Genomic DNA, 25,750 nt, shown 5'->3' on the forward strand with positions numbered 1-25,750 from the left:
TAAGCTTAGGGGATACAGTGGTGGTCACTGGTCCACCACCCACTGTCACACCTCCATATGCCCAGTGATGACAGAGACCCCCTCTATTGACCACAGCAGAACACTTGGAACTGATGAGAGCTGTAGGTTTTCTCTAAGGCTGGAGCGTGCCAGGCAACAGCTGCAGGACTCAGGGTTTGTTTCCTACTAAAAAAAAAATCCTCAACGTGATTCCAATACACTTACATAAAACTCTGTCCATGCCAAGCCACGTGGGGAAGCAAGCCCCTCAATACAACCATTGTTGTGCTCCAGGCCAGTTAAGCTCAGGATATAAGAGGGATGAAACCTCAAATCACACACAAGCACACACACAGCAACAGTTGTTAAAGTGGGCATATGTTTTGAACACTCGGCAGCTGTTTGTGGTGTTAGAATACCAATGATAAAGTCAGAAACTAAAGACATACAAGAAATAGAAAATAAGGGAACTAGAATGAAGTGTATTAATTTAATATATTTTTAGCACAGAGTCAATTTAAATGTCTTTTTAATACTTTATTTTAAATGGCTTTTAGTTCCTTAGACTTTAGGCTTAGACTTTATTTTCCATTTGTATACACAGTGTGTAAGAATTTTCTTTTAGTACAGCTTTCTAGAGAGTAAATGAACATTTCCATTCCATAAAGTGCAGTATTTCAGGAAGCATGGTGAGGCTAGTCCTTGTAATAAACTATATGCTTTTCATATTTAGAAGGGGGAAGTTCAATTTATTTAAATTTATTTATTTAGGTGTTGATGGCAGCAGCACAGATGTCATTCTCTCAAGGATGGTGTCACAGCCAAACAGGAGCAGACTAGATGAAGCTTCTATGATCAGACAAATCAGAGGAAGTATACAGTTAAAGATTGATCTATCAAATACTGCATAATTGGATAATAGAGATGTAATGAAGCCAAATGATGAAAAGGGGTTCCTATGTCCTCCAGTAGTCAAAGTCTATAGCAAATAGCAGATAGTCTGTATAGATAGCTCAAGCCCTGCAACAACTTTAGGCAGAAAATGGTTATAAAAGGAAAAAAGAAAAGAGTAAATTCCTGTTGTGTTTTGTTTTGGGTTTTTTTTTTGTTTGTTTATAGGGATGGTTATACTGTAAAAATAATTCAGCTGTATTAAATTAATGTTTTAGGAATCCAGTTTGTGTGGGCTGTGTTTTTTGTGTTTTTCTCTCCCTCCACCACCAAGTGGTGCCGTGTCCTCGTTGGTCCTCTTGCACACCTGCGGCTGGTTGGCTCATCGCTAAGGACTATTTGAGCAGTGGACTGTCAATACCTAGGCGCCAGAGTGTTTGCCAGTTTGGGGTACTCTAGCCAAGCTGAGATTAGATGAGTCTAATTGAGTCTTTGTTTCACTGAGCCTAACTTTGTTTTTTGTCTTTACCTTTCGGGAGGAAGCCATCCTGCAGCTTTATGTTTTGGCCTTCTTCCCCTGGAAGGATTGTTTTTAATCTCACACTGAGCAGGGAATAAACCTCCACAAGTTCCGTTCAAGTCCTTGTGGATTTCCAAGTGACAGTCCGTTCCATAGCTCCTCAGTATCCAACCAAGTCAAAACCTGTCCGCTCTCCAGCGAGTTCCTACCTCTGGATAAACCCACACCGACTGGATTCTGGGAAGAAAGTTTTCTCCACTAACATGAGTCCCTTTTTCTCTGTTTCTCCAAGTCATCGTTCAAAGGTCCCACAAACCCTGAACTTGTCATGATTTAATCAAAGGTCTGACCCAAAATGCAGAAGTCCAAACAGAGAGACACAGATTAAAAGTTTAATCAAGTATGTTGTTTTCCAGAGTTTGTCATGATACGGTGGAGGGCGGAACAGGGTTTACCCAGAACTCAGACGGTGTAGGTGAACAGAGGTGCTGATTGTCACTCAGATTTCCTGCTGTACTTGAATGAGTTGTAGTGAAGATGATTCCCTTGCTCAGAGAGTAATTTTAACGTCCTCTCAAGGAGACTGGATCCAAACCTCCTGCTTGAATCCCCGGCTCAGTTTAAGGCTCTTTTGATCCCTCCTGGGAGTGGAGGGCCGAAAAGGTCCAGTTTGCAGGATGACTTCCTGCCTAGAGGCAATGACAAAAAACATAGTTAAAACTCAGGTAGACAAGAACTCAGTCTTACTCAGCAAAAACTCAGCTTGGCAGAGTATGTTTAAGAAGTTTATTTCTGTCCATAGCAAAGACTGGGATAAGTGGTTACCTTATCTTTTGTTTGCTTAATTATAAAGTTTGCCAGGCATTCATTTGAACTTCTTTATGGCCAGTGGATAAGTGGCTAAGGGGCTGAATGTTTTTCAAGAGACCTGGGTTGGCAAGAAGGACCAGTCAGTCAACATCATCAGCTACGTCTTAAAAATTAGAGAGAAGATGGAGAAGACAACCAACCTGGTGAAGAGGAACCTGCAGGAGGTTCATCAGCAGCAACAGACCTGGTATGACAATAGCGCCAGGTGCCAATCCCGCAAACAAGGTCAGAAGGTTCTTTTACTATTTTCAACATCTGACAAACTCTTGGCAAAATGGCAGCGGCCATATACTGTTATAAAGAAGCTAAGCGCTACTACTTATGAGATTGAGATACCTGAAAGAAGAACTCTAAACAAACTTTTCATATTAACCTCCTTAAGGAGTGGAAATCATGGGAACCACCCCTTAGCCAGCAGTACTTTATTCGGGCAGTGGAAGATGAGGATGATTATGCTGAGTTGCCATCCGTCAAAGAAAAAAGAGGGACGTCTGGGCCTCCCTACTGAAGCTGCTACGCTTGCGACTCAACCCTGGTTAAGCGGAAGAAGATGGATGGATGGATGGATGGATGGATGGATGGATGGATGGATGGATGGATGGATGGATGGATGGATGGATGGATGGATGGATGGATGGATGGATGGATGGATGGATGGATGGATGGATGGATGGATGGATGGCAACTAGAAAAGCACAGATTCAATATTCAAGAGGCCTGGAAAATATTAAATAGAATAACTGGAATTGGATATGAAAAACAACTCAATCCAAACCCCTTTGTAAAAGATAACATTGTCATAAAAAAAAAAAACTATGAAATGTATATTAAAAAAAACGTCTGTAAATAATGGGCCTGCTCTATCAAATAAAATCATAGAGCCTAGGGAAACAAAACGACTAAATGATAAGACCATTACAAGAAATCCTAACTCCATATTTATTAGGCATGTACACAAAAGTGATAAATAACAAATAGTAAGAATATTTTAAAATAAACAGTTTACAGAAAGCTCTGGCATGAATATGATGTGGGTTGATGATACAATACATTATATAGTGAAACCATTCAGAATCTGAACTTCATTTTTCCTTGTAATGAAAAGTGCTGAAGTCATTTCTGTCTTCAAGAGCACCAATTACAGGCATATCTAACACTCGCAATTTTTCAAAATCTAGGAAAGATATTTCACAAAAAGGTTGAATAATTTCATAGAGAAATCAATACAGCAATCATCTGTACAGTTTTAGATCAAACAGGTCAACTTCTACGGCTGTCATGGAACTGGTGGAAGATATTACAAAAGCATTTGACAAACAATACACAGATGGAATTTTTGATTTGAGCAAGGTATTTGACACCATTAACCGTAAGTTGCTACTAAAATAAAAAAAGAAACGTATGGTGTTGTATGGTGTCACTTGATTGAATGATTATCTCAGTAACTGATTTGTACATACCTAAAGTGTTGATTCAGATCAAAAAGCTAATAAACATGAAGTTCCACAAGGTTTCACATTTAGGACTAAAATCGTTCATTATGTATATCAATGATGTGTTTCATGTAATAAAAAAATTAAAGTGCAGAGCAGACAAGCTCTGAGCCAGCTCCCAGTCAGATGATGAAAGAGAGCACATTCAGTTAGTCATAGTAAGAGAAACAGGACTACACTGAAAAAAAAGTTCCAACATGTTAACAAAGGCTGCTGGCTTCTTGTTTGTCCATAATTTAGCTATTGTGTGGAAATATGTGGGAATAACTATGAATCATATATTTATTCATAAACAATAATATTATTCAACAACAAAAAAATTCTTCATTAAACTAAATCTATTAAAAACTAAATTACCGGGGAACGGGGGTGCCTATTGGAGTCAGCGGGGGAGCTGGCTCCGTGGGAGTGCAGTAAGCACCCCAGTCCTTTGCTCCCCATCCCCGAAATCCTCCCTCTGCCTGCTCCATCACACTGCCACACATGTAGGTTTTTGGGGAGGGGGTCGTTACTGGAGGGCCCCACCTTCTGATGATGTCCCCCACCCCAATTTTATTTTGCATTTTAGACACTTCCATCTACAACATTTTCACAACACACATCTATGTAGGGTATTTTCTGGGGGGTGGGGGTCAAGGCCACCCGGGGGGGGGCAATTTTATGGGCCTCACCACGGTCGGCTTCCTCCATCCCCTTTCGCATCTAGACATTGAGGGTTCAGGGTTGTCGAATGGGGGGGTGCGCTGGCACCGCCTATCTCCCGGAGTGGGGGTGGACTGTGCCGGACACCCCCTCTTGGTACTCCCTGTTTTAATTACATCTGAGAGCAACACGCAACAACACCACATTTGAGCAGGCGCAGGTAGGATCGGGGACTTCTCACACCCCTGTTCTCCGCCTGCCACCCGGAGTCTGGGGCCTGGAGGAAGAGTGAGCCACCTGGTCTGTGGTTTAGGCTGGGGCCGGCTGCGGGGCCTAGGTGGCCTGCCGGTGGTGGGGCTGTCACTTCTGCTCTCCCCAAAGAAGGTTGGAAGGAGGGGGATGAAGTGCCTGGTTGAAGTATTTTCTTTGGGGGGGTGCACGGTTTCTGGTTGGGTGGTCTGCGTGGGATGGGTGGGCCCTGGTCCCGGGGGGAGCTCTTGCTGGGGGTGGTCCGTTCCGTGTTCGGGGTGGGGGGCCGGGCTCGAAGCAGGAATGAGATGGGTTGATGTGGCGGTGATTGAAGGGAAGGCATGATTGAGATTGTGAGTGTTTTTTTCTTTCTCTCCCAGGTTGGGGTCTCAACTGCCCCCTCTCCCAAATACATCTCAAGTCTCCGCTAAGTGCGGCGCCCATTCCCCCCGTCCTGCTCTCCCTCCGCTGGCTGGCGTCGGGGCTTGCCTGTGCACTGGTGGAGCTCCGGGTCTGGGGGTGGATACCCAGGTGGCTACTGGCTCATTCCTGGCGGCCTCTCCGCGGGCCCCGGCCGGCCGGGGCCTTGCTGGGGCTCCTGTCTGGGAGTTGGGCGCCCCTGGGGCCTTGGATCCCTGGGGCCCGGGACCGGATTCACTTCGGGGTGGGGCTGGGTGTTGTTCGGGGATTTTCGGTGCCGGTGCCTTCGCTTCGATGCCGGTTCCTGGGCGATGCGTTTTTTCGATGCCAGTTTTTTAGTATCGGTTCGGGGAGGAGGAGAGCTGCACGGTGTGGTGAGGTGCAGGTCTTGGGTTTTATTTTGGGCTCTGGTTTTTCCATTTGCACTTTTCCTCTTGCATAGGGGAATTCTTTTTTCGTGGGGGGGTCAGTGTCTGGTGTTCACTGTTGCATTGTGGGGGCCTTTTTGCTTGTCAATTTTTCTTTGGGGGGATTGGCATGCCTGTTTTCTCGGGGGGCGGGTGGGCCCGTTGGGTGGGGGTCCTGCTGGCGGCGCGCCGCGGGTGGGTGGGGGTCTGGGTGGCTCCAGCGGGGGTGGTGTTGAGGGGCTGGTGTGGATGGGCTGGCTGCGCTGACTGGGTTTTCGGGTGTGTTTTCCCGCTATGAGGCATGGTGGAGAAGCTTTGTTCCCGCTGATCGCAGCGGGTGTGGCTGCGGGGCGGGTGGAGGGTGGAGTGGCTCTGCCCGGCGCGCGTCAGGGGGCCGGAGCGGCGGAGCGGTTGTGCTGCTCTTGCTGCGTCCGGTGTGGGACGGTTGTGCTGGTGGGGGGTTTGGGATGCGCCGGCTACGGTCTGCTCTTTTTGCGGTCGGGCGCCGAGCGGCTTTCTGCTCTTGGGTTGTTTCTGTGCACGGTGTGTTGCGTTGCACGCTGTAAGCATCGGTCTTGGTGGGGTGGGGCCTCGCTTTTGGCCTGGGGGGCGTTTTGGGGGGGTTCCGCGACGCTGGTTCGCGGCGGATGCGCGTGGGCCCGGGCTGTGGGCGCGACCGCCTGTGTGTTTTTCCTGGGTGGTGTGGTCGCATTGGGTGTTGCAGCCGGTTGCAGGGGCTTGGTGCCGGGGCGTGTTTCGGTGTTCTGTGGGGCCGTGGGCATTTCGGTCGGTGCTGTGGGGGGGCCGGTGTTCGGTGCCCGGCCCTACTTCAGGGTGGCCGGCCGAGCCCGCGGACTTGTACCCGCGGCTCCCCGGGCCGCCGGCATGGCGGCGGCTGGGGGGCTTCCTCGGGGCGGTCTCTCCTCCTCCCTTGGTGGGGGACTGATTTCCGGGGCTGGCCCCTCCTTGGTGCCTTCGCTCTTGGGGTCCCTTTGGGCGCCTGGGGCTTTGGGTCTCCCAGGGCTGGACTCAGTGCTATGGGAGGGGCGCCTCTTCGGCTCTCCACAACCACTATTGCCATACTGCTCCACTTGTGAAAATAAAAAATCTGTTGGGCTTTTTTTGGCATCAAGACAATTATTCTTATTGCCACATCGCCAGACAGGACACTGTAAAAAAAAACAAAAACTAAATGACCTGATTGACCAATACTATGGTTTTGATCTATGATGCACACAATCACATGCTTCCACATTATATCAGGGAAATATTCACACCAATATAAAGTGTCCGTTGGTATCGTGAAAACATTTTGAAAATGTAGTTTTGCTATCTAAACAAATATATCTCACTAATATTGAATCAAGAAATATAAAAGGAATGGACTAGTCTACATGCTGCCTGAACCATTTTGGTCTCTGTCCCTAAAAAAGTTGCATGCAGTGAAGAGAATTGAGACATGTCTATAAATTTGTTCTGATGAGTAAAATAAGGAGGTGTACTTTTGTTGTTTTATAGGGGACTAGATAATTACCAATCACAGGTTTTACTCCTCTTGGACTTTGTTTGTTTTTTATCTTAGAATTTTCATTGAAAATAGTCAGATACTATAGCTCAAACCACACCGTTAGATATACAGTATTCAATTAAATTCAATTTAGTTTATTTATATAGCGCCAATTCACAACACGTCATCTCAAGGAACTTAACAATTCAACAAGATCATATAGTCAAATTGATTAAAGCTTTCTATCTAAGGAAAACCAGTTTATTGCATCGACTCATCTACTCAAAGGTAATCCCTCACACTAAGCATGCTTGTAGCGACAGTGGAGAGGAAAAACTCCCTTTTAACAGGAAGAAACCACCAGCAGAACAAGTCTCAGTGTGAGTGGCCATCTGCAGAGGCCGACTGGGGTTCAAGGTGACAGACGCAGACCTACAGGACTTAAATATACTAAAAGACTGGATTTTGTACCTTAAGCCCCTCCATGCTATATGAGCAAACTCGCGCAATTTTTTTTTTTTCATTTGCTTGATTCCAGATCTTGAGGGCTAGAAACAGCCAAAAGGTTTTTATCCAAAATAATTTTCAATATGGCTGTCTTTGTTGGACGTCTGAAGTACTATAAATTAAACGTGTTTCATGCCACATCCATCCATCCATCCATCCATTCATCCATCCATCCAACCATCCATCCATCCATCCATCCATCCATCCATCCATCCATTTTTTTTTATTGTTTATTCCTGCTCGGGTCGCAAGGGGTGCTAATGTCTATCTCAAGTTGTCAAAAAGCGAGAGGCAGGGTACACCCTGGTACACCCATCGCAGGGCAAGGCAGAGACAAACAGGACAAACTGTCATGATCTGGCCTGTTTGCTCCTCCCTAATTAGTAATTCCTCTCACCTGCCCTCTTCCTTCCCTGCCTCAATTATAATTTATTCCCCTCACCTGTATCCTCTGGTTTATATTCAGTTCAGCCTGAGCATTCAGTGCCAGATCATTGCTTGTCTTTCTGTCAGTCTTTCTGTTCAGTATTATTTGGTTCATGTCCTGGATCCTAGCTGCCAGTAGAAAGAGGGTTTTAGTGTTTGTCTCGTCTCCTGATCGTCCACTGTTCCTCCCCCGCGGAGTCCTCTGGGTTTTTGGCTCATTATGGGGGGAGGTTCCAAGTAAGCCTGGCTCCAGGGAGGAGACCAGTTTAAAGTCCTGCTTCAAGTTCCGGTTCCTACGTCCTGTCTCGGCTACCCTCTTCCACTGTGCCTGCCTGTCTGCACCTGATCCTGTCTGCTCCTGTGCGTGACCACCTGGTCATGCTTCTGGTCCCAGTCAGACTCTGAACCCTACTGGGAGCCTGTGGATGCCTGGAAGTCTGGATCCTGCCACCTGTTTCTGTTCCTGCCTGATCTGGATTCTGCCTGTTCCGTCTGTTCCTGTCTGTTCTGGATCCCTCACCAGGATCAGCTTCCAGCATAACCTCTGGGACTGCAGCACTGGGGACATTCTTGGTCTGGACTGTTAAACCAGGTAAGTGACCAACCCAGATAATCATAAATCAGTTGATCTTGGTCACTTACCTGTGTTTCCTCCCTAGAGTGTCTGAGATTGGGCGGTGCCCCGCCCCCCCGCCTGCAGTGTCCGCGAGCCACAGCTCCGCTTTTGTTTTGTTTTATTTAATAAACTTTTGAACTTTCCTACTGACTGTCTCGCCTTGAATACTGGGTCCATCTGTCCGCGGTCCATGACACAAACAACCATTTATTCACACTCAAACCTAAGGAGAATTTAGAGAAGCCAATAAACCAATTAACCTCCCACAGTCCAAAAACATGACTGTTTTTTAACTGTGGGAGTAATTGTAAAACATTTCAAAGATATTTCGATTTTAAGAAAAATAATCTATTCAGTTTGTTTTCGTATATTAAAAAAAAACTTTTTTTTTAGGCCTCCACAAAGCCGGTTACATTTTAATTACAGGTATTCCCTTGCAAAACAAAAAACAACAAGAAAAGCAGTCTGGGTCTACTAACATCAGGCAGAGAAGTTTCAAAAAATCTGACATAAACCAAAACTCTTTGTGGCTGATAATATGCCATCTGATCTCAGAAAGTTGCTGTTTCAATCTTATAATAAATCAGGGTTAATTGCAGCTTTTGTCTCCATTTTTGGAGGATGGAAGCAAGTTTTCAACAGAGGGCAGGCATGAGGTCACTTGTTGCGTTATGATAATTTGGTCAGTAGAAGGCAGTGTTGAACTATTATTTGATCCATGTTCCTCCCCTCAATGCCATAATAGAAAGACTTTGGATGTGATACTTAGGAGATTTGCATTTCTTCTGTTAAAGAAGCTGTTTATTTTGTTTTGTTCATTAGTAAAATCCCCATTATCACAGCAAGCTTTCACTTTTCTTCCAGGGGTCCAAAAAAATAAAGAAATGTATAATAAAATAAAAAAACCTTATAAACATAAAGAGAACAATATATGATCAAGCATTGTTTAGATTCTTATACAAAAGTCTCCATTTTTCTCCAAGTATTTAAAGCACTTTTAAAACATATTTAAAAGCTTTTTATTCAATAACATTTTTTATCAAAACCAAATAATTTTCTTTTTTTTTAGGATGTTTCATTCCAACATTAATATTTCATAACAACTGTTATCTGTTCGCGCTGCCTTAGCATCATGTTAGTAAAAGCATAGACTATACACTGGTTTCAAAAGTGTTGGGCTGGTCACAGAAATCAGACGTATCTTCTTTGACGCTTTTGATTAAACTTTGGCTATTTTAGTGGATGTGATTGATTATGCGTGGTAATGTTGGACGTGCCAAACTAACCAACTGCCACCACTCAAAAGGCGGTGGGACTTAAATCAGTGAAAGAATTTCGACGTGAATATATATTCAATAAAACAACACCCTCCCACAGCTAAAATCATGCACACACACCCGTAAAAAGAAGTATTGACAACTTAAATAGGAGAAGACAGTGTGAAACTGCCAGTATAGGGACCAACGTGTCACTAAATAATGCCTAAAAGGCACACCAGAGTGTCTACATAGGGATGGGGGCACATCTGCTTCAATTGCGACACACACAGAGACGGCCTGGTTTCAGAGTATAAATCAGCCTTTACAGTAATTCTGTTACTGTTGCAGTAACTAGCTCTGTAACTAATTAGTTTGTGAAGTCAGTAAGTAGTTAATCATTATTACACTTTAAACAGATTCATTACTCGTTACTTAACATGTATAAATAAGGACAACGGTTTTCTAATGTAAGCGCCCGACAGCAACGTTGATAACTTCAGCAGTCCTTGAACACAGGAGAGGCGACAGCGCAGGGCTTCTGATTCAACGACAGCGTTTCAGCGTTACAGAATAAGCACTCACTGCAGGCTACATATTGCTGTGATTTGCCTATTATGTGTGGGAACAAAGAATGTATAAATGTTGGTTAGAAGCTGTAATCTAAAGGAGCTCAGCACCTCATCTTGACACTGACCCCAGCTGCCTTTAATCAACATATGTTCTTTATTTTCTCAGAGCTATAATGATTTTAGTTTTTTATGATTGTCATGCAAAACTACAGGGATCAAACAGTCCAGCCAACGTTTTTATTCCTGAAATGGTGTAACCCCTGTTTAATTGTCAAACGCCAAGGTTTGGTTTGGAGGAATCTTACTTTGACAGTTACACGTTTGTCCAGGGAAAGATCCATGAGAGCAAAAACAGGCAAAATGATAAAGGGGAAAAACCAGAGTACGGATTCCAGGAGCCGGTCCAAAGTCAGAGCCTGGTTATCCGAGAACCAAACACCATCCAGGAGAGAATGTGTTCAGGGCAAAGAGAACAGGTCAGAAAAGTCAGGACATGGTACAGGATGTGGATCTAGATAACAACTCTTTCAATGACATTGTGTATAATTGCTGCTACTACACAAAGGATTGATTCAACAGGACAATCCTATCAAAAAATAAGCTGGAACCGTGTGGATTTGATAGATTACTATTGGTACGACCTGTCCAGAAAAAAAAATGCATCTTTGATAGAATCCTGCCCCTTTTGTGAGAGCTTGCTTTAGTATTTACACTTCTCTACATCTTCTATTTTATAATTCAGGCAGAGCTGATGTAAGTTCTTTTAAAAATCCACTGTAACACACCGACAGGGATCTAAAACACCCCAATAGTGGAAACAGAATGATGGTGATCATTGCTAATAGTGATCTGATGTGGCAAGGCATACAAGTAATCACAGACTCCAATACACCCTTCCGTCCGGTGGGTGCAGCTGAGCTGACTTCCTAAATGAACTAAACTAATTCTTTGGAAGGTTTGAGGCACTAAGCTGTACTTCAGCAATAAAAACCCTGACATTGCTTAAAGCTGAAGTCTGTAAGTTTTTAAAAATCACTTTTTTGTCATATTGGCTAAAACTGTCCCTATGCCCAGACAGCAGTACATGTGATATGTAACCTGTGAAAAAAACTGCTTCAATTGGTCCCGCATACTGCCTGTATTTCAATCTGGAAAGAATAATTCAGGACGAGTCAAAACAACCAATCACAGCCAGAGGAGCGTCTGATGGAGTGTCAATCACAGCTCCCCCCCCCCCACCGGTTAACCTGCCGCAGCGCCCGGCTGCCGCAGTCAGGAGGATGCGCGTGGAAGTCATGGCGGAGCGACAGCCACCAGCGAAAGAGAAACTGCCCTTACTGCCCCAGCCGACAACTGCTTACACGGCAAACTTCGGTATAACCAGCATCTTATATCTAGCTGCTTGGAGGTGAGTGTTATCACTCTTACCGGTTCACACTCCATGCTTGGACGCTTCTGGTCGCATGCGGTAGCTGCGCAGGTGCTGTGAGAGGGGTGGGGCTTGGAGGTGGGGCATGAGTGAAGCAGAGAGGGTGGGGGAGTGGCGTGAAACCTGTTTTTCTTCAAATTTTCAGTCGAAGTCTGCACTCTTCTCAATGTTACAGACTGCAGCTTTAAGTGTGGAAAACGCTGAGAACAGTCAACCCAAGAAAGGTTCCAGGTCTCGATAACATACATGGGCTGGTGTTCATCAACACCTCGCTAGTCCAATCCATAGTAGCAGCATGCTTTAAGATGCCACCATCCTTCCAGTCCCAAAGAAGCCTAAGGTCACCTCACTCAATGACTACGGCCTGTCACACTCACTCCCATCATGATGAAGTGCTTCAAAAGGCTCGTTAAAGAACACATCGTCTCTAGTCTCCCCACAGCGTTCTACCCGTTTTAGTTCGCCTAGAGTACCGCTCCACTGAGAACATCATCCCCTGTACTCTTCACATGAGCCTGGCACACCTGGAGTAGAAGAACACACATATGTGGATGCTGTTCCTGAACTGCAGTTCAGCTTTCAACACTATCATCCCACAGCATCTGATAGGAAAACTGGAATACAATTTGACCCTTTGCAATTGGCTGCTAGACTTCCTCAAAAACAGACCTTAATCAGTCCGGGTTGGACAGAATATCTCTAATGTCATCACCCTTAGCACAACACAGAGATCATCCTGAGCCCCCTTCTGCTCACTCTGATGACACACGGCTGTTCCCCCATGTTAACCAACAATAAAGTTGTGAAGTTTGACGATGACACCACAATGGTGGGCCTCATCAGAGACAATGACCAGGACTACAGAGACGATGCAGAGCATCTGGTGGGCATCTGGACTGTAAACACCATCTCACTGGAGCGCTTGTACTTCCTGCAAAGGATGACGAGAACGCACCTGTCCCCACCCATCCTCACCACCTTCTACAGAAGCACCATAGAGAGCATTCTGACGAGCTGTCTCACTGTGTGGTGTGGAGGCTGCAGTGCCTCAGACTGGAAGAAAGTGAGGAGAGTGGTGAGAACAGCAGAGAGGATCATTGCGGCTCCTCTTCCCCTAAGGACATTTTTCCCAGCGTTGCGTGTCCCGAGCCATAACATCATCAATGAACCCTCACACCCCCACCATGGACTGTTCTCCCTCCTGCCCTCTGGGAAAATGCTTCACAGCATTCGATGTAAGTCCAGCAGATTCCACAACAGCTTCGTCCCCACTGCCATCTGAACTGCTGAGAAAACTCTAAATAATGTCACAGACTCTGCATCACACTGATAACACCAAACCAAAATACTGCATATTTGCACCATATATATTTTATGTTGTGAACTTCCATGTCAATGCGTTTTTGCACCATGTCTTTTCTTCAACAGTTTTTGCATTTGATCACACTCTACACACTTTATTGATTGGAAATGTTGTAAAGCTTTACAAAACGAAATTGTTGGGATCTGGAGATCTACCACCTTTCTCCAGCAGAGTGCGCTGTGGGTCTCCTGGGCTGGAGCCCTCAGCACACCTGAGGATCATCAGCCCATCAGGAGACCTCCTTCATAAGCAGCAGTCAGACCTTCATTCGACGCCGCAGTGTTGACCAAGTTTGGTTAGCGAACCTGAGCCTCTGTTGATCTGAAGAATCTTAGTTGCCTCTTGAGAGAAACTTGATTCTAACCTGCCTCTGTCTTCTTGCTCACAGAAAACCCGACTGAAGTCTGAAGCTCTGGATGAGCTTTGCCTGTAAACCTGCCTGCCTGCCCAAGGAAGCCAAACCTGAAGATTTCAGTCTGGACTTCTCCAACTGCTCTCAAGGGAGAGCTGGAAACTCACATCAAGGTCTGCAACTCACAAGCCAGAAGCTAGACGCTGCTGAGCTCTCTGCTGAACCTACAGTCTCTGGACCCAACCGGTTCCCTCCCTCACAAAGGATCTGTCAGAACCTCTTCAAGGTATATTCAGAATTAATTCACTCGACAAATCATCTGACTGCCTGGCTAATCAAACTATCCGTCTCTGCAGACATCAGTGATTCCAGTCCCGGACCTGTGCCAGGATTTTGTAAAGGATTTTTGTTCCAGTGTCGTTTGCTTTTTGAGCACTCTCCCGTCAGTTTTCCTAATGATAGGAAGAAAATCTCCTTCATTCTCTCTCAACTCACTGGACGAGCTCTTGAATGGGCGGAGGCAAGGTGGACCTGGTTACCTGGCGGGCTACCCTGCGTCTGAGGCTCTTAACCGTGAACACTTTGCAGTGCCCACAGGAGCCGGTAATCTCGAGGGCCAACCTGGCGTGGTTGACTCCCAGACAGGTACTGCACACCGGGTGGGTGTCTTTCCCTGATATTTTATTCCCGCAGCCACAAAGACGGTAGTCTCCCCTGGCGTGGGGTTTTTTGACGGTTGCCATTTTCCGACGAGCTGGAGTGCTGGTAGGGAAAGGAACCGTAGCTAGCTGGTGTGCTAGCGTGGTGGGGTCGAGAAAGTAGCTGGTGTGCTAAATGCTCGTCTGAGTCGAGCGTCCGCGGAGGGGAGCCGAGAAGTGAACGGAATAAGAATACCGGTTCGGTCTGGAGTGAGCGAACAGGGCAGAAGCCAGAGCATAGTGCTAGCGTCCGGCGACGGAAACTAACAAGGTCCGTCTGTGGGCAGTTGAACTAGCAGAAGGCTCTGACGTGAGATAAGCTCTCAGGTGAGAAGAGGTTTTGAATTGAAGTGCCGTGATCCGCACACGCTTTAGTAGTCGGAGCTACGGGGCGTGGCGTATGACGGGCACTTTCACCGGCCAATCAGGATTGGCAGATTGAGATAAATGCTTTTATCAGGGCTGCAGGAGGCTGCATCCCATAGCGAGACACCGAGTGAATATTATGAAAAAGAACAAACATTACATGTCCGTTTGAAGAGGATGTTATTAAGGAAAAATTGGCACTTTTTTCACAGAGAGATTTTTATAGAGCAATATATATATATATATTTTTTTTTAGATTACATATAAATAGATTAATTAATTCTACTGGGGTAAATGGAATTACTTTAGGGTTAGGATTAGGATTCACTCGGTGATATCAACCTATTGAGCCAACTGGCACAATCTGAAGCCATTCAACCGCTAATAATGACTATTGAGGTGCTAACATCACAAGCGGCTGCAAAAAGTCACTTAGTATTTACTGTGTAAAAGAAGACAGACTCAACATGAGTATGAACCCCATTAAAAGGTGCACAGGTTATATCAATTAGAACAAAGTTTTTAGACCCTAATTTCCCCCTGCTGTCAAATAATTTCACCCTAAATAGATACACTGAGCCACTAACATTTAAGCGATAAACCTGTATTGTTGTCATGGTCAAATCAGGCCATGGAAGCAGTTTTAATATGTAATAGTTTTACTGAACATGCTGGTGAAGATTCAGGTCATATCCATTCAAAATGGATATGACCTGGTTGTTATGAAACCAAAAACTCAAAGTTCCCTACTTTAAGCTAGATCAAGCTAGATGAATTATTACTAGGTTGTTAAAGCTGCAGTCTGTAACATTGAGGAGAGAGCAGACTTCGACTGAAAAGTTGAAGAAAAACAGGTTTCACGCCACTCCCCCACCCTCTCTGCTTCACTCATGCCCCACCTCCAAGCTCCACCCCTCTCACAGCATCTGCGCGGCTACCGCATGCGACCAGAAGGGGGGGGGGATTCAGCGTGTGTGAGCTGTGATTGACACTCCATCAGACGCTCCTCTGGCTGTGATTGGTTGTTTTGACTCGTCCCAAATTATTCTTTCCAGATTGAAATACAGGCAGTAGGCGGTACCAATTGAAGCAGTTTTTTTCACAGGTTACATATCACATGTACTGCTGTCTGGGCATAGGGACAGTTTAGCCAATATGACAAAAAAGTGATTTTTAAAAACTTACAGACTTCAGCTTTAAACTAGCTTTGTGAAAATGACCACTTTATGCAGCTTTCTTCCCTATGGGAAAATCTGAAACAGTTTGTGTTCATTGGAGTAGTGGAGATGTGATTTTAGCTGCTGAACTGCTAAACAGTTCTTTAATAGAAGAAAAATGACAGCCATTCATCTATGCAGAGCCAATCATCTGCCCTGGTTCCTGGAGTGTGACAGCAGCTACGAGGTGGTGACAGAGGAGGAGCTGATGTACTTCAAGACAAAAATCCGGCCCCTGAACACTTCCCCCAAGCATTAATCCTCTGTTTACGCGTTCCTGCGCAGGGTCCACATTAAAGACCTGGGAGGGATTGCCTTCGAGTCAATGCAATCAACTGGTTTTCCTTAGATAGCTGAGAAATGATGTGTCTAGCTTTATGTGATTGTCTTCTACTGGCAATGGCAAGTTAAATAGGAGCCACTTCCCTAAATAAACTCTGTTGCAGGTGTGTGACTTCAGGTGGGAATCACTCCTGTTAAATCACTGACATTTGATATCAACAATCACAGCCGCTCCAGTTAGTCAGAGTGGTTTTACCCGACATGCCGCAGAGTGTTTCTGAAACATCGGCCCTTTCATGCATCTCAAAATTCTGCGGCTGGTCTATTTTTCACACTTGATGCTTAAACTCCACGTCAATATGGAGTACAGTGAATTGTTCAAGCAGGAAGTCAGTGCCTAAAGAGAAAGGTGTATCCACTGAAGTTTCAAAGTTAAACATTACATATGCACACTGTGAATTGCATTTTACATAATAAACATTACCAGTGGCTCCAGCACAGAGCCTCCAGAGAACCTTACTTCATACGACACCATGGATTACAAAAATGTTTTGAAAATGTGTGAAAAGCACACCACTTTATGTGACATCTGTTGTATATCAATAAAACCAGAAAGAAGAAGGCATGAGCTGTTTTGTCTTTTACTGTCTTTTTATGTTTTATTTAAATTTCTGTGCAGCACTTTGATCGGCTGTGGTTGTTGTATAATTGCTTAACAAATAAGATTGGATAAGATTGGATTGGTCTGACAGGTACTGGAAGGTGACCAAATAAACGTGAACTAGGTCCAACAGCTCCCAGTCCCTCCTCTCTGAAACTCTCCTGTGGAATGGTTGGCAGAAACACCCTGACTGGAACCTTGTGGTTACGGAAAAGACATCTCATGTCGTGCTGAAAACATACTCATTAACCTTTTTCTCCTAAATCTCTGGTGAGATAGGGTTAGCTGCATCTTTAAAGTTTATCAGACTGCTTGCTGCTCTGCAGGTAGAAAGTGCTTAAAAAGTGCTCCTTCCTGGGTTAAAAAAGCGGCTCCGTGACTTTTATGAATAAAGAGTAAGGCAGCTTCATCTGAGGAACACAACATTGGATCGCTCTGACCTGCAAAATGTCTGCTCTCTGTTAAGGCAGTCATAGCTCTAATGGCACAAAAAACTCAGCATTTTCTGTCAGGGATTTGTTGTCTATCTTTGCAAGATGAAGTAATATTTAAGACCTTTACCATATGTATCGTTAAATTTGTTTCTGTCTTGCTGACATGACCTAGCCTGACGTAGTCCTACTCAATTCTAGTCAGAATATGAGTCTGATACTGCTCCATAGAGCTGTGATTATGGGGCGTGTTTCGAACGAACCAGGAAAAACGGAGTGCGTGACGTATGTTAAGCAACGCATAGTTGTTGTCAACAAAAATCAAAGCGTGCAGTTTCACGCCTAGAATAAGAAGATGAGCCTTGATCCCGTTTCTCTGTTCCTCTTTTAAAATTAATTTGCTGTCGATATCTTCTAGAACAGACCTAATAGCAGAATCTACACACCTCAACTCTACAGAGGCAGCCATTATTGTTGTCACCCAAGCGCGCTTTGGTGACGTGGTTGATTACGTTACTTTTGATCATCTGTCCATCATCGTATAAAGCCCGCCCTGACGATTTGATTGGCCCGCCAGATATTGTGCGAGCATACTCACGCTACTATTAAGCAATGCCAGACCGAACTTCCCGACCTCAAACGTTGTGGGCGGGACTAAGTTTGGAATGGCACCCAGGCTAGACATGACCACCTGGTGTGTCCTCAACTCCAACATCAGGATCAGATGGGTGTAGCTAAACAAATAGACAATCCTACTGTACAGTCTCAACTGTTTAAGGAAGATTTTGACAATGATATTTTTACTCAAGTCTAGGCATGTCACAGTTGTCATGATCTTGATGCTGATGGATGGCTTAATTGCTCATTCCATTCACCTGTCTAAATCTGCCCGGTTCCTCATTACTGCTCATCTGAACCATCTGTTCCAGCTCTTATTTATGCTGCCTGTTTTCCAACCATCAGTGCCAGATTATTCAAACTGAGTGTGAGTGTTTTCTAGGAATCTATGAGTTTCTGAGATCCTGATTCTGACTAGTTTCTGTCCCTTCACTTCTGAGTTTTGGTTGCCCCTGTTCTGCCGCTTCTGTTGTCGGACTGTTACCAGGATTCTGCCTGCTAACTACCTTGGACCTGTCTTCTGACCCCAGCTTGGATATCCCTCTGGCCTGGAAAACTGCTCCTACTACGACTCTGGTTCTGGATTCTCCCTACAAATACTTCTGTTCCTCTTCATCTGCTCATCAGCCGGCTCAGCTTCTTTCCTGCAGCTTCTGCCCATAGAGTTCCCCTCAGACTTCTGCTGAAGTTGTTCTGACAACAGTAGCAGAAGTCTATAAATGTGACCAATTACAACTGGTGCAGGTATGGAAAATCACAACTGCTGCATATCCCGTAAAAAGTTGCACAGTGGAAAATTTGTAATTGTAAATCTAAAAAATAAAATGTTACTTGCGATGCATACATTAAATAAATAAACATTTTATATCCTAAATAAATAATGTAATTTTAATAGTTATTTAAACTTATGCATATTTTTATTGCTTCCACCACCACCAAATTGAGCAATAAAAACTATATATAAATTAGGGCACTGTCCCTTTTCCGACTACAAGAGTGACCCTTCAGACTAACAAACTGGGGTGTTTGCCAGGTAGATTTTGATTTAGGCAAATATGAATATGCCTAATTATCCATAAGTTTTTTCACAGAGACATTTGGTTGGTTCAACTAAGGGTATGATGGCATTTTCAATTTCAACTACACAGTAATAAGTAAACTGCAGGGGTCCTGATTGCCTCTTGTTTTCTAGCTCAGGTGAACCAAAAGATGTCCATCTAGGACATTCATGGTGTGGGATGTCAGGCCAACAGGACTGTAGTCATTGAGAACTTTTGGCTGACTTTTCTTTTAGATAGATATATAAATACATATGAATAAAATACATTGCTTTGTTTTGATGTAAAATGGAATATTTAAATTGCAATAAAGCGAATTCTACACAAATTCATCAATCATTTGAATATTTTAAAATTGACACAACCAGACAAATATTTGTTGAGTAATGACAGAGGTGCACTTTTGTTTCATTTCACATCAGTATATAGCGACATATTTTAAAGTGAGTTCCTGTTTAATATAACACTTAATTGCCTAGGTGTCAAACATCCTTCTAAGCATTCAACAGCCTAGCAAGACACAGGAAATCAAGCGGTGTTTCTGCTAATAATTAAATAATTGCCTGAGTGTGTCAGTGTGTTAGCACACTGTCTTGCAGCTCTTTTCTTACAGCTCTGATTGGCTGCCTGAGAGTCTATCCCTGGCAATCTCTCTAATCCTCTTAGATAAAACATAGCCTTCTTCCAATCCCCTACACCAATCCCCTCCCCTTCCCACCTTTATTTCTCAATCTCCTTCTCTCTCTTTCTCTACCCGTCTCTTGCATATTGGAGCATAGTTTGATCCAAATGAGCTATCTTTCAAACTGGGCATCTTTGGATAGGAGCAGAAGCCACTATGATTAGGAATAAAACTAAAGGAGCTATTTACAAATACAAATCTGCATTTCTCCACATTATTGATTGTGTATTTAACTAGTTGGGAAAGGATTTTCCTTTCCATTAATTTCTGTGCAAATGTCTATGAAATCTTAACGGACTGGTGGGAGGATTCCTGAGAAGGATCAAAGGCTTGAGAAGATGCCACTTAAAGAACAAATTTACCAAGACTCTACGGAATGGTAAAGGGTCAAAAGTTAACCAAGAGAAAAATTGGCATCTTCTTTGTGTTGCAAGTATGAGAAAGCCATTACTTTAGAGCATATGGCCATCCGTTCAAACTTTAAACCCCTGCACACATTTAACAAAACTGCCCTGAACGAAGAATAACTTTGGGAAAACACCAATTCAAGAACATTGGGAATGAAGAACCTATTGAAGATTCTGGGATATTTCTGCTTGTGGATTATGGTTGAAGCTCAAATGAAGATCCCACCAGAGACGTAAGTACCTCTTTGCCTTTGTCATCCAAGGTGCTCGTTTCCTCTTATGGTCACAATAAGAAGACAACAATACATAAAGGATTTGCTAGGGTCAAAATTAGGATCTAGATTAGGAACAGTATAACCCTGGAAATTTAGACAACTGCCATTTGTAAAACATGTTTCTTTGTCTAGAAGTAATATTACTGATATCTAATCTGCTGAGGTAGGTAAAGATGAATATCATAGTAAGCCTTGAAGACCTGTTACTTATTGCAAAAGATGAATGGTCCAAAAGACATGAAAAGCTTGTCAGCAATTTTAGAAAGGGTTTGATAAATGTCATGCAATTTAAGACTTTTCAACTGACTATTTAGAAGGGTTTTTAATCTTTTTATGAAAACCTAATAAAAATTAAGAAATTAGAGATTTTTTTTCTGTCAAGTAAGGGTACCTCTGTAACATTATCTTATTGTTGAGGTCAGGGTAAACTTTGTTACTACAATAAATAAATAAAAACATTCTAAATTAGTAGACAGTAATTTCTTTGCATGTCAGGGAAATTCTTTTTTTTTTTTTTACATTGGTATTCCTTCTGTATTATTGGTTTTCTGTTTTCTTGTATATGCTCTTTCTGTTCAAACTTAAGGAAGCCATGACAGATGGCCATAGGCTAAACTGCAGCTTCCTAAATGTTTCTAAATTTCTCTGTTTACTGTTGTTAGAGGTTTAACCCTTTGTAGGGCACTCAGTGAAATGCATTTAAAATAGATGACATTTCAAGCCAATAGTGTTATTGGAATCCAAAGCCTTTATAACATTAAAAAAATACGGGAAAAATTAATGTCAATGTAATTACAAGAAATGCCAACTTCTACGACTGTATTAAGAAAAATAACAAAAGTACTTCTATAAGAAATTCATTAAAAAAAACACTCTGAGAGTGAAAGAAACACATTTTTAGTTTATAAACCTAAATATAATTGTTAAGTATGCTTATTAACTTTTTAACTTTTTAATTAGCTTTTAATCTTTTTTTCTTGACTTGTTAACTTTTTTAGTAGGTAATATATCATTCAAGGGCTCATCTAATTGGTCAAACACCAAAATAAGATGTACAGCCATGTAGCAGTATTTTTGCTGAATGGCTGATATAGATCTTGTGCTTCTAGACCTGACTGACAGACAGGGGGACTCCATTTTTAATGGGTATGCAAGTGATCAAAAACAGTATCTTGCCCTATAAAGGATTAAGCTGTGTAGGATAGTGGTGCAAAACAAGCAGCATAATTCAGCGTCTATTTATTGTTGTTACAAACCAGGAGGGATAAATACTTAGAATCATTCAACAATTAAATTAACTTCTACTGTAAAGTGTATTTAGAACAAATTGTGAATTGGAATTATATAAATAAAGTAAAATAAATGATTTAGTAATGAAATGAATTAGTAGTTGTGATGGTAAATGTGTTCTTTTCCTTTCTCTTAATATTTGGCAGTCCTTTCTACAAAGTATATACTGAATTATTTAAAGGCAATCGTGTACTTTAATTTCAAAGAATAATTATTGTATTTACTTCCATATTCCATACTCCCTGAGAATTTACATATTTACTCAAACATATATTTTTTTTTTTTTCAAAAAAGTTGCAATAGGTTGCATGTAAATACAATTCAAAAAATTTGCCTGATGGGTATTATGATGATGCTGAAGGATTATTCCGGTTTAGAGTGAGTATTCCTATCCATTACACGCAAGCTCTGTATGAGAGACTATTGCAAAGTGAATGAGGCAATAAAAAAACACAGTCCACTTGGCTACATGCTGATCTACAGTAGGAGAAGTAAATTCTGCATGACTCAATGCAATCTGTATGAAGTTGATTATGGAGATAACTTTTAAACCCATCTGGTTGAGATGACTCCCTTAAGATGACGTCGTATTAACTTGGGTTAACAGAAAGCATCAACAGAATTAATTCCACACAAAATAACTATTTAATGATGTTAACTTTCTCACTGCATGTCTGTTTTTTCCCAGGGTGCAGCAGTGGGCATCAGTGTTCTCTGTTCAGCTCCGAGAGTTTACAACCAAATACTCTGGCTCTATGTTACTTCAGAAGGTAAAATATAACAGTTTATATTGATCTATTTCTATCAGGTTTTAGCCCTTATGGAAAGATTACAGACCTTTCCTCCAGGAATTGTTAATGAGAGGAAACCATTTAAACAAAGATAAGAATTGATTATAAAAATAATTCAACACAAATTTTACTTTTTATTTGCAGTTTTCTTTTGTTTTTTTCAAATTGCTTAAATATGCACTATTCAAATCAGATTGTAGAAGTAATGCAAAAAAAGCATCTAAATCACAGACAAATTTTGAAACTTTTGTGATTGAGATGCAAAATCTGGTGTGAAAAAAAAAGGTTATACGTAGCTAGATTTCTCAAGGTACTAAAGATGACACAACTACAGAGGGCAGTTCAGTTAAGTTCATTGTGAAGGTAAGAAATGTCACCTTTCATTATAACTGTAGGGTATATGTTGTCATGAGACCTTCAGAGTAGATTCTTGAGATATTCTAGCAGTCCCCAGTGGCAGTGCTAGAGTATTATTGTTGAGGGTTTGGGGCTAGAAAAGGGTCAAAGCTATCTAATGGTTCCGTAAAGGACCACCGCAAACTTTGTGACCTAAAGAGTTTATGCATATGATTTATTTTAAATGACTCCTCAGGTCAATAAACAGCGCTTGACACTATCAATGCTACAAGCAGGGCTCCCCTCTTGAAATGCAGACTATTAAGTTGGGCGAAGACGTACCGTCGTTGGCCAGTTAATGTGACCTGGAAAAACTTTATGGCCACAGGTTCTTATATAGTCATGGAGCTAAGGCTTTTGCTCTACTATTTTTCCGCCTGCTCGACTCTTGGTCATGGCTGAGGCAAGGAAAAAGTCCTTATCAGGAAACTAAAGAGAGAAAAAATGTGTGCCAGGAAAAACAATACTTGATCTTGGAAAGGAGTTTGTTGTAGCAGGCTGAAAGAAGAAGCCGTATGTAAAACTGATTCTCTTTAAACAACTTTATTATTAGACTGGTAAGATAACACTTTGCTCCTAGTATATAGTCATATATCCTTGCTATTATTTTCGATGTTTAGTAGAAGCAAAATACAGGCAGAGAAAGCTGCAAACACAAGCAAACTGAGGACCCCGTCCGACCCAGTGGCTCTTCGGTCGAGCCCCACCTCTGGTCCTGAGCGCCACACAGTGCGGTCCGGCCTGCCCCGTCAGTGCTCTCCAGAGAGCATCAGCATTTCTCACACCCTTTGAGCTGAGCCTAGATGCCTAGCATCCCCAATCAAAAGACACAGGAGGCTGGCTGGCTGGCTGGCTGACTGTTTGTTGACTTTTGCAACAGTGCTGTGGTGCTGGCCACTAGATGTGAAAGTTACAGTTCTAACACCCCTACTGGCCAAACGTTTCACAGTGTGCCTTTAATCAATTGTGGGCTATTGGAGCTTTAAAACATTATCTTTGTTAATGGGAAGCAGACTGCCTGTTAACTGACACTGGCTCATGCTCTCTAGTGATGTTAGAAATATTTAGAAGAAGAAGAAAAAAAAAAGAAATTAGGCTTGCTTACCTAGAGTAAATAAAAGTATTAAAAACTCACCTAAGAGGCACAGTAAGTTAGGGAAAAGTTGTCTTGTGATCCTCTGTAAAACAGCCAATCTGACATCAAGGCACCAATCCCACTCCATGACAGTTTTGTTTGTTTCATTATAGGTCTACTACACTAAAGACATACTAAATAAAAACAGAGGCAAATAATTATATGTATTTTATATTAATTAAAATAATTAAATTAATTCAAATATGTTTAAGCTTTTAATGCTAGACTTTAGTATTGAGTGTTCATTTCATGGTACATTTATTTATTTAATTATGTATCATAATAAACAAGTAGTGTATTCATATATTATCGTAAACCTTAATGGTACATTTATTTAATAATAAAGTCAGTATATATGTCCTTATTTCATTTTGTCACTTTTAACCCTCAATTTTTTATACTTTGAAAAGTCTTTTGGTGCTTGTAAAGTTATGGACAATGCCATACCAATCAAACATACACAATCCAGGTGTTCCCGGATACAAATTAATCCTAAATACTAAGCTGCAGCTACAGATATATAGAAATCTCAGTAATATTGAGGTTTCTATATATCAGCACAGGTGTTTTCTTCCGCTTACATGGATATCTATGGGATGCCCGCTGCTCGTTAAGCTATTTTTGATGTTCACTTTGGTTGTCAGTTGTCTTCTTTTTGCTGTTATGTTTTATGTTCCTCTCATCTCATACATGTGTGAAAGCAGACTTCTAGGAGTTATTGTACATCTTCCATTATATATGATTTCACTCCCTAAATATGTTTAAATAGAGCTTTATATATAAGTACTAAGTGGAACTTCACCACAAAAATATCATAATGGTGTGCTTGTGAAAGCAAATCTGTTCAGCCCTGGAACACCTCTTCCTAGAGCTATATTAAAACAACACACAAAAACTAAACATTTGTAGTGTCAAGATGTGTAGGTTACATCTAGAGAGGAAAATGTGCTACCAGGAAAAAAAATATTGTCCAAATACATATATTTTTAATTTTTTTAAAATCTGCTGTCTTTGTGAGTCACTTAGAAAGCTGAAAACGTTATTAGATATTTCAATATCACATGTTTAATACAGTGGACATCGGAACTCCACACTCCGAACTGAGCCTCGATTGCAACGAGTTACTCAGAAAGAATAACTTTGAAAATTCAACACAGCAGTGAATTTAACATCATCCCTCTCCATAACTCTCCATCATCATTTTAGTTTAATTTTGCTGAGTTTATTTAGTATGATACTTCAAAAAGTTATTTCCCTTCATTAAAACACACAGGAATACTGTGTACTTCTTGCACATCACATATGTTTTGCTGTGCAGCAGGATGTGTAACACCTTGTTGCATGTGTTTCATTCACCATTTCCGGAAGATGAATGGCACCCTAGTGTCTCAGAGCCACATTTGCTGGTTTCCACTTTTGTTAGGAAGAGTATATTCATCTTCCCTTTCACTTGTTATTGTGATTCCAGTTTGGGCCTGAGTAATCATCTCTTCACCGAGGAGTAGTTTGAAGTCAAGGAACTTCTTTGGTTTCTTCCTCAGAACATGGCAGTCACTCTTACACTGAAGCCGTGAATCGGCGATCGCCAGGTCAAAAAAATGGAAAATTGCACTCATTTTCCATTTTCGAGTGTGAGATGCCAGCCTGTAGAAACTCCTCAATCGGTCAACCAAGTCCTCACCACCCATGTTTTTGTTGTACTGAGCCCCTACCAGCGGCACTGACACCTGGACAAATGCTTTTTGCTTCTTGGACCATCTTCTGCATGTCTCCTGAGATTCAATGCCATAGGCAGAGGATGCCGTGACAACTGGTTTGTTGTCCAACCACTTTATAACAGCAAGTTCGGGAGATTCAGACAGGGCATCTGCTTGCTCTGTCTGAATTTCATCCTCAGAACTCTCTGACTCATCTTCCTCTGGT

At 42.4% G+C, this 25,750-nt stretch overlaps 1 protein-coding gene across 1 annotated transcript in view; it reads left to right on the plus strand.

Moving 5' to 3' along the window:
• The first annotated feature begins 19,560 nt into the window (after positions 1-19,560).
• The window catches only part of LOC119780467 (voltage-dependent calcium channel subunit alpha-2/delta-4-like), a 67,126-nt gene continuing 60,936 nt past the window's right edge, over positions 19,561-25,750 (plus strand). Inside the window, exons 1-2 of the mRNA XM_038280537.1 lie at positions 19,561-20,173; positions 22,194-22,275. Coding sequence (XP_038136465.1) covers positions 20,094-20,173; positions 22,194-22,275 — 162 coding nt within the window. The 5' untranslated portion in view covers positions 19,561-20,093. The remainder of the gene's footprint in view (positions 20,174-22,193; positions 22,276-25,750) is intronic.

Source organism: Cyprinodon tularosa, unplaced genomic scaffold, assembly GCF_016077235.1.
Source record: "Cyprinodon tularosa strain WSP-4 unplaced genomic scaffold, ASM1607723v1 ctg160, whole genome shotgun sequence".
Classification (NCBI taxonomy): Eukaryota; Metazoa; Chordata; class Actinopteri; order Cyprinodontiformes; family Cyprinodontidae; genus Cyprinodon; species Cyprinodon tularosa.